The 10141-nt window shown below is 49.3% G+C and overlaps 1 protein-coding gene across 1 annotated transcript; it reads right to left on the bottom strand.

Annotated features, from left to right (window-relative positions):
- Positions 1-846: 846 nt before the first annotated feature.
- EI90DRAFT_3157848 (uncharacterized protein) lies at positions 847-4188 on the bottom strand. Its single transcript, XM_039066147.1, has 4 exons — positions 3652-4188; positions 2786-3586; positions 2415-2734; positions 847-2358 (listed from the first exon to the last, which is right to left on the bottom strand). The coding sequence occupies exons 1-4, from the start codon at positions 4147-4149 to the stop codon at positions 1071-1073; spliced, it is 2907 nt and encodes a 968-aa protein (XP_038910726.1). The 5' UTR covers positions 4150-4188; the 3' UTR covers positions 847-1070.
- Between the last annotated feature and the right edge of the window lie 5953 nt (positions 4189-10141).

A 10141-nucleotide genomic window follows, 5' to 3' on the forward strand; every position in this document is an offset into this window, starting at 1 on the left:
TCATTCGGGACGGGCTTTAAAGTTTTGACTGGAAATCTCAGGGATTCCTGTGCTCAAACTTTGGGACCAGGTCGTTCATCGTCAGCCGACATTCCGCCATCCTCTGCCCCCTTGTTCTTCTGCGATCTCGTTTGTCCCTGCCCCATTTCCAGTTGCTCCGAGTGTCCGTGATCGCAGAACTCATAGAGGGCGTTCCATTTGACTTTATAAAAGCACGTGTAGTACGGCAGCCAGGAGAGGACAGGGTCGAGGGGTTCCAACCTCACCACCTTATTCCGAAGGCCACTCTAAGCGCCCTAAGTATCCGTTGGACTTCCAACGAATCCGACCCCTGGTACCATTTCCATGTTCGCAATGGCCGATCCGGTAAGCCAATTTAGATTCACATTTCACAATCACTGGGAGCCATAACATCCGGATGTGTAGCGCCCGAATGAACCTACGAAGAGGAAGCGACAAACTCTCCACGGAAACGTTCAGAACGTTTTCTTTGGTATCTATCTGCCCGGGCATCAGATCCTCTCCAGCATTATACCCCAGCCCACCGCCCTACCTTCAATCGCCGAACATCGATCCTTCAATCTGACAGATCAAGGAGGTAAGTTTTTTCACTGCCTCCCTGATAATCGGTTCTCCTCCGGTGAAGTTCTAGAAAATCACGATACGGATCCCTCCCTGTCTCAAAAGTTTAAAGGAATAGGACATGTGGTACATATTACCGGAAGCGCTGTACAAAGAAGTGCGGGAATGTGAGGATGATTGTTGCAAGTTGATTTATAAGTTAAATAGCCAACTTGCGCCCGTGATTTTCTGTCAGAAATAAATCGACATCCCATTATCATGCACAGACGTTCACCTCTCCCTCAGTTCGACTACCGCGAGCTGAGGTGAGATTCTTATTCTTGATCATGTTTGATTGTTGATTGAACTATGTAATGAATAGTGCTGACGAGTCAGTAGTTCAAAGGAGATGGCTTCTAAAAACCAGAAGGGATCTAGTGTCTTGGGGATGTAGTGGAGCTAATGATGACAAGAATGGGAATGGGAAAAAGCAAAACACAATGTGACCCTCATCTATGTGTCCGGATCCAGTCGTTGTCAGAAATTGTATAACGAGGGTTGAGCATAATTATTACGAAGAGACCGGCCTGCATTTTCCTGTGGCCATGCGATATTTCCCTCCTTAGTTCCTTCGGGAAAATGCATTCCTGGTCAGAAATGCGAGTCCTCTGCATCCATGGACGATCACCTCCAATAACTGGGAACCAGCGGAACTTCTTCATGGTGTCAATCAGGGCCTCCTCGAGTAATTCTGCTTGCCCGTTGGATAGCCGGTGGTCCTTCATGATGAGCTCCCAGGCCTCAACACACGCCACATGCTTCCACCTGCCATCCTTCTCGATTAGTGACTCCCCATGAACGATGTCTCTCCTGCCCCGCATCATCGAGCGCATGTTCTCGATCCATTCACTGGCCGTTGGATTTTGGCGTACGATAACTCGCTGGAAGATAGTCCAAACCTCAGCGGTTCGGAACATCTGGAGCGCATCCTCTGGGCTATGGTGGCAATCCAGGGCGCTTTTTCGTAAATGAGATTCTTTCGATCTAGGCACGGGGATCCCAAAAAGCAGATTAATGGGAATAGACCGAAAGATACTAAGGACCTTTTTGCAGATCTCCCGTGGGATGACGGAGACATGGCCCAACTCAGGCCGTCCAGGTTGGGTGAGCGCTATCAGATTGGCGTCGAGTAGCCTCTCTCCTCTATCCTCGGTCTCGCGAGATGATAGGTTGATACGCTTGGCTGGTCGTTGGTGGCGTACAAGCGGGGTAGGGTGCTGGAGTCGCCGTTTGCGGATGTTGCTTAATGGAGCGAGTTTGACCTGTAGGTCATCCTTGGACATCGAGAACATTGTGGGAAAAACCTTCAAGTCCAGCTGGCGCCATATGGTCTCCTTGAACATGGGTGTCAGAGTGTCCATGAATGGGCGGATGAAGAAGGCGCCGTATGGTACCACAGCAATGCGCTGTTGGATGTCCACCTCAGCGCCCACAGTGCTGGCATGTGGAGCCAGGATTGGCTGAAGGGATGGAGGGTCTTCCACAATGGGCTGAGCTGGATACCAGATTGTGTCCAGCCGGGGGCTCTCCAGACCGTAAAACACGTCGTGAACAAGCGCATAATCGCCAATGCTCTTAGAAATCCATGGTATCATCGGTGAACTGTTCAGCGTATCCATTATGAACTTGAGAGTGGCAAATAGTCCTAGTTGATGGTCCCCTTCCACCGGCAGGCCCGAACGACGCATTCGAGTCCAGATATGGTTACAGGATATCAACCTCTGTTGTCTCCAGCCCCTGACAGAATCCAAGTCAGGGCGATGTGTAAGGGTATGGAAAAGGAGAAGGCATACCAGTAATCTCGAGGCTGAATGCAAGTAATGCACTGCGCCATGGTGGCGGGATTCAGCATTCGAAGCGCCTGATGGGCTTCAGAGATAGGTACTCGGGCTTCAATGCGAGCAGAATTGCAATAGCCTTCATCATGGCATGCAGAATTGTATATGTTGTACATTTCCGAGTACCATGAGCTGGGATCCTTTTGAGTTAGCGGTGCCAGAAGTGCACCAGTCGGGACTAGGATAGTCTTTTCGGCCGAGCCAGGCCTCGCAAATAGCGACTTCTCATTCGTGTATGCCTGGATGTAGAGAGCGCTAGTTGCATCTCCCTGTGGCTAGGGAATGAAATCAGAATTTAATCAGAATATCAGAAACTGTGCCCTTGCCTTGTAACGGAAACCAGATATTCCAGTCAACGCCGATATACAATCTCGAATGTACCGGCGCTTCGTTGGATTCATGTGGCTGTCCAATGCAGCCATCAATTCCGGGTCATCTGTATCTAGACCCAACTCTCCCACTATATGTTCCACAAGGAGTCTATGTTTATCTGTCCGCCAAGCAGTCATCATGTCACCAGAATCAGCCCTGACCTCGATGGCAACATCAATCCAAGTTTCCGTGTCATCATACGCATTTTGGTAGAGTCCTAGCATGTCCAACTGGGAGCAGAAGTTCTGGAGAGCAATGGAGGAGTGATGTTCAATCCATTCCTCCAAAGTGCCTTGGCCATCTTGGTCATCATCATCGCGAAGTCCCTGGTGCACATCCCTAGGCATATGGCGACTGAGGCTCTTGTGGCCTCGGACATCGACAAGGAAAAAAGCATCCTCCCCATAGCTGAGATTGGAGGCAGCTAACATCACAGAGACTCCGAAGTCCGTCACGCAGTGACCAGGCAATTGGATTGTTGATTGAAATATCGCACGACGACCACTAATGGAACGAAACCTTTCCCCATCCAGGGTAGGTGGCCAGAGCCCGGCATCGATGTGAGAGTTGGCCTTCACTGCCGCAGGCTTGATAACGGATGCATACACTTCATCAACTTGAGCATTTGTCAGAGAGACAACTGAGGGCTTAATCCAGAGCCGAGGGAAGAAGAGGTAGATGGTGACGCGAGTACCAATCTTCGCAATAGGAATGTTGGGGATGGTGTATAGAGGCACTGACTTTGTGGTATGGTTCTGTGAAGTATTGGTTGTCACCTTCCTAACCATATTTACAAATTCTCGGACTGCTTAAAACTCACCCGGCGATATCCCGTTGCGATTCGGGTCTTGATAAAGATGTCGGAGGCTAACGACATGCTTACTGGCGGAACTCGAAAAATCTCAATATGAGACTGGACATATTCAAGATGTTTACTACGGGCGATCAACGAGTCAAAATCGCGCACAAGAGAAACCTGTTCATCGGGGTTATAGGGGGGGATCACAATAGAGGCCTGTGTGTTGGTATCTGGGTGAACCCCAGTGAGCGCCCAATGCGCCAAGCGCATCATTCCATCATTGACACCTGTAAATAAATCAGGGGGGGAATCGGAGTCCCTCTCCTGCATCAATGTTGCACCTTCAGCAACAAAATCAGACAAGATATACGGAGTGACTGAATTGGGGGGAGGGTCTGCGGGATCATCATATAAGACTCGGATGGTGGTATCGTCCAGGTCAGATGGCTCATGATCAGAAGTCTCATGACCTCTGTCGGTGTCGGAAGGTAGATACTCCGATTCACTATTGTCGGACATGGTGGCGCCTTCCTTGAATTTGAACGTGGCTTGTGGGCACTGCACAGTTTTCGAAACTCCCCTGGTCACATGATAGCTCTGTCCTGTCGTCGGCCGTCCCTCACATCATAGCAAATGTATGCTAGAGTGTAACTGTTCTTTGGGGAAGTATGGTCTTTTATTTACAAACCCGCTTATCTAGCAATAAGGCACCTGAAATCCTCCTCACTACGCGAGTCCGCGGCTTTGTCTCCACCGCTAGCGTAACACATCATTTGGTCAGCGAGACGTTCCTCCTCCTAACGACCCCTTCGGAGGCCCTCATCACATCGTTGATCCTGGACGTGTGAAAGCGTGCAAAAGGAATTCCTGTCCTACTAAACTAAGTCAACTTAACACCAATGCACACGCACCACAGAACCCGCCTTCCACTCATGCCGTACAGCAGTCGACGCAGTCAACCTCATCAGCCAACCCACGGTCTAGTACGAGATGTCATAGTCATACTCGCCCAAATAAGGAATCTTGACCGACTCGAATTTTGTAAATATTCACGGAAGCTGAATTCAGCGCTCGAAGACGCTGGATACAGAGACACAAATTGTAGCTTACCTCGTGTTCGGGAAACGGTAATAGTACCGCCAGGGAACCGTTAGACGGTATTGATATTGTCTTGAGTAAGTGGCTCTTATGTGAGGATCGGTTAGCTGGCGGTGCCATCTGCAAGATCCTCCCTCCGCTCTTGTAGACGAATCCTAGTCCGCAGTCAGGCTTGGTACGGTCGTCAAATGACGAGCTGGGAGGATGGATATCATCATCGTTGAGTCTGGATATCTTGGCTCCCTTCCCTGTTTCCGGAGGTTGAGATGCTGATCCGTGTTCGCCAATATTTGCCGACGAAAGGAAAAGATTCCATTCCTTCGTCATGGAAGACTCGGGTACCAGACCTGCCGTGGTTTGATCCGATGGCTTTGGTTATGGGCCTTGTTGACTCCGGTATCTTCGGACGCCAAGCCCAGTTTTGGATTTGGGAATAAGAGTCATCGACCCCGAGATTCGAATAAAACACTCGACGAAATGTTGGGAGAACGATTCATTGAGATGCGGGAAAGAAATATCATCTGTACGAAACGATTGCATACTCACATCTGCTGGAATACATTATTTGAATGCCACGGCCTCTAAGAAGACTATTGAGGAAGGTCTCTATGGCGTTATCCATCCCTTCCAAATAAAAACGGTGACTTGTGTTCTCTGATAAAGGGTAGCCGGACAAAAATGGGAGCCGCTCAGCGAGGGGATTCACGGTAATGTCTTCAGGCCATTTGACCACGATCCATATGGTTTAAGCGCAGAGCGAAGCGACGTTCGGGAGAGTCCATGAACCATATCCCGAACCGCATTGTTTCCCTCCTTCCTGGGATCTAGCATGTACAGAACCAGCGGGGGGGCTGAGAGATGAAACGTACTAGGAGTTGCAAGTGAAGACCGCCCAATAATGACCTTTAGCGCGGCATTCCAAGGGCAAGTAATTGCTGTACCAGCATGGCCCACGTGGACGGACAATCAGCATTGTGCGAAGTAAGACACCATGAGCAGCGTGACAGATAACGGGCATGTGTATAGCGAACGGGGACCTAGGAAATAAAAGACAACGTAGGTGCTTGGCCCCATGGCCAAGGCACATCTTGCGGCCCCAGTGATCATGGACTTATCGTACGAGTCAAAATCGGCTTGCCGGATGCACCGTCCGAACATGCCAATTGTATGAGGATCACAGAGCCCATGTTGTAGAAAATGAATCTCAGAAGGCACCTAAAATAGATCGCACGCTGAATGCGGAGACAATTCAGTCCTTATTGGCCGTTTGGCTGATAGCCCTTGCTCACCACCAGCGTGTTTACCTCAAAATACCTTCAGATCAGCTTCAGCGCCGAGATCCGAGGACGAACCCCGAGTCCATCGTAGTCTCGACAGCACGCAAAAAGAGGGACCTGATTAAGTAAGTAATCTGCTGCCCAGTCATTCGCTGATAATAGAACGACTTAAACTCCATTGGAAAACGTGCCCCCGTGAAGAACAATTCATTCGTGGCAACGAAGGTGACATCGAGGTTTGGAAACCAAAAGACCAAGCCCATATTCAAGGCATCCGATAAAAGGTGAGTTCAGCATCACCATTGTTCTATTTTCGGGCTCCCAAAAAATCAACAACCAGCCGAGTCGTTGCCGTCTATATGTATGGAGTTGGTCGATGTAGCCTCTCACCATCCCTTTATGTATTATTTATTTCTGGATAATCACATCACTATTTGGCCATTTCACCCAGGTCGGACATGAAATGATTTGACATTCACTTATGTCACATTTCAATCGGGGATGCTGCAATGGGAATATCTAGGAAATTGTATTGAGGCTGTTGTACCGCGGATAGGCGGTGAAGTTGAGCACGCAAAACTGGCCTCATCAGTTCCGGGTAACAAATGCGACATCGACCAAAGGGCCAAGCCCACATTCATAGAATCCGATAAAAGTGGGCCCTATATGAATGCAGTTGGTTGATGTGGGAGGTGGCTCTCACCATTCATTTATATTTCACATTGCATGCCATCTGTCATCCAGGTCGGGGATGCAGATCACTTGACACCCACTTATGTAAAATTTCAACCTGGTACAGGGATGCCGTAATAGGAATATTTAAGTAGGGAATTGCATTGAGGCTGTTGTACCACGGATAAGGCAGCCGGTAAATTGACTGAATGTGCAATTCATTTACACGGGGTTGGAAGCAAATTGAATTGACAATTCAATGGCTCATCATTCCAATCCTGGCAAGAGTACCGACCTGTTGGAATGTGAAGGGTTTGGAACTCTTGCGTCCGCATCACTCGCACTCGTAACAATTAAATCAACAGTAGCAATAGAAATCTTCGCTTCGGTTACCTCCTCTATTGCCATCGTTCGCGCCCATTGACTCTCACGGAACAGCAATTGACCTCATCCCGCTGGACATTTTTCCACCCCATCATAGGGACAGGCGGACTGTCCTGTGCTGATAGAGAAAGGTACCAGAACGCCTCGTTGTATGACGTGAGCGGTTCCCTTGTTTTCCGAAATTCATTTGCCAGTTCTTCTCCTGTAACACGGCTCCCACCGCACGAGAGCTCATCGAACGCTGATCACAGTTATAGAACACGTCCCAGCAGCTCCGCATGATGATTCGTTTCTATTATTGTGCCCGCTGCCCTAAGAGAGAGGAGGGAGTTAGGACCTGGTTTTTGTGAGTGTGGTCTAGCTCGTCCCTTCTTATCTTTGCGTGACCAGGGCTCACATCATAGGAACGGTGTCTGCGCGATTCTACTGAACAGTAAGCCATTTTATCTTACTCAGACCACACTGACCATGTGGCAGTTACTCCTCTGCTAGCCCCCTCATTGTGAGACGCAATTAATATCGCCATTTTCACTCTCACTAGCCCATCGGTTCTTCCTTCCATCGCCTCCATGCTGCGGGGGCTTAGGTAATCGAACTGCTATCAGACGGTGCTCGAGAATTCTCTTCGATTTCTGTGTCGCGCAGGGAAGATTTCGAAAAACGACCTTTCCAGATTCCACACCGATGGACAATGATTGTTCCACGTATCCTCGAACTCATCACTCCCATCAATGGTCCTCTCAACATGGATTCAACACTTGGGCACCCGTCCCTCCACAGCTCAATCTTCTGCGGCTGCCGAAATCTCATTCATTGCACAGTTGCCCACTCGGCCATAGCCCAACCATCGAATATTCCTGCCGCTCACCCTCACTCGGCACCCAACGCTTCGGATGAGTGGGATGAAGAATCCACTCACGGTCAAAATAAACTCGACAAGACCCGCCCTTCGCCCAGGTGTCCTCATTCGCTGGTGGCCAAACAAGTCCACTCAATGACAAGCCTTGAACCCATCTATACGGCAACTATAGTAAGACATGGGCAAGTAACAGCATCTGAGCGAGTAATACCCAGACCAAGGACCCCCCGATGAGCTTTCGAGGCAAAAGATCGAGCCCGTGCGTGATTTCAAGATGCATGCTAACGCGACGTCAAAGTGATATCAGGACCCTCTTGTCCCCACCTTCCTATTTTCGAAGGTCAATGTGCCCCATCATTTTCATTTGTCATCGTTGCCACCGGCAGTCGGTGTGTCGGACAGATGGTCACTGACAGCGGATCAGTAGAGGCTTATGGCACTATCTTTTCGGTCCTATTTCAGTGAACCCATCTCATAGTGCTGGCTACGGCGGCTTACTGTAATCCAGGTCACTCATTTGGGCCGCTTTCACTCCGTGCGATGCGGAATGTGCACGCCAGGAACGGCAACAGGCCATTGTGGATCATTCCGTGCACGGCTAGGGGAAGGTATAAGATATTAAGAAAAGACGACCCAATTTGTGCACTTGCATGCACAAGAGTCCTTGAATCCAAAATGATGTCATAGCATCCTGACCGCTAAATGGCTGTATATACGAAATCATCGAACAGGAAGGGAAAAAATGATCATCCACATGAAGCAATCATCTTCACTTTATTTGAACGAGTATTGTCGCTACATGAATGAGTATATTAAGCCCGAACCTTGTGCATGTCTAAACCGGTACGATGTGAAAGTGAGGCCTTCCAGTAGACAAAGCTACGCAAAGGCGAGAGACGAGAAGGGCGGAGAATGTTGGCTTGACGCAACTAGACACAGGAGCCATGTAGATTGCTGCAGTTGGGTCAGAGTGATGTTCAAGTATTGTTAAAAATGCCGTTTTAGACGACTCCCACATAGCGTGAGGTTGGCCTTGGGTTCCAAGTTTGTATGTGGGCTTAGTGTGCGGAAGGGACAGCAAAATTCACAGAGTGCGGCTTCGGAGATTCAGCATCACAATCGATTCATGTTCCGTAGTGGTGTCTAGCTCGTGACAGATAGACAGATCGACACAGCGTACATTTAGCCAACCCTGCTAGGCAGTAATAGGTCGAGCCCGGCAAAAAAAGCAAGAACATATGAATCACATGACGTGATGACGCCCTCGCTGTGGCCCGGAGTGGTCCGGATGACATTGACCCCGGCCACGACAACCGTATGTCGCAAGTTTTGATCACGAACCAGGCATTCCTGCAGAGCAAATTCGCCAGTGCCACCTCATAAGTATTAAATCAGGAGTCTGTAGTGATGTGAGACACGTGGTTGAAAATATATGTACCTCTATCGCCTGAAGAAACCACACAAGGCCTGGGTAAAGACCAATGGCCTGGATCTTTGCCAATCACATACCTCGTCAAAAGCATCACTTGCGGCTGTACTTAAGATCCGGGGTTGATCGCTCGATGGAATATGGCCAGAGTCTAAAGTAGGTTGGAAATGATGGGAATCAAATCTTGCCGATACACTGAGCCTCGTTCTGAAGTCTAAATCGGGACCTGCGGTCCCCCAAGACCACCGGGGTGTTGTTGTTAGCCTTACCCTGGAACCTTCGTGAGTCCATTGCTATGCAACTATTGTACGGACGTTTGAAATGCGGTTAGTTGTCAGGGCGGGAAAAAATGAGAACGACTCGCAGAATTTTCGCGGTACGGAAAGAAGGTCTCCGTCGAAGACACTCTTCATCGGCAAGAGGGATGACATGCAAGTATATGGGATGAAGGGGCTGTGGAGGAGCTGTGAGCTTCGTGTCGCTCCGAACGTATAGTGAACCTATCTTTGGCCTTGCATCTGGATTGAGCTCTGGGACGTCCAGCGTTTTGTATATATCAGCTACATTAGTTAGGCCACGTCTTTCGCATATCTCCCATAGGCATAGAGTCTACCGTTCCTCCACGGCGGCATCTTTAGCCAGCGGATAAAAGCGCCTGGGTGAAGGGCGGGTTCTGCCGCGAGTCGATAGTTTTGCGATGGTAGAGTGGGCAACTGTCAGGGTTAGGGTAATGACTTGGGAGTTATGCGTTCGAGGATACATGAAAAAATCACTGTCCATACGGCGTAGAAT

The sequence above is a fragment of the Cantharellus anzutake genome, assembly GCF_015039405.1.
Source record: "Cantharellus anzutake strain C23 chromosome Unknown EI90scaffold_76, whole genome shotgun sequence".
Classification (NCBI taxonomy): Eukaryota; Fungi; Basidiomycota; class Agaricomycetes; order Cantharellales; family Hydnaceae; genus Cantharellus; species Cantharellus anzutake.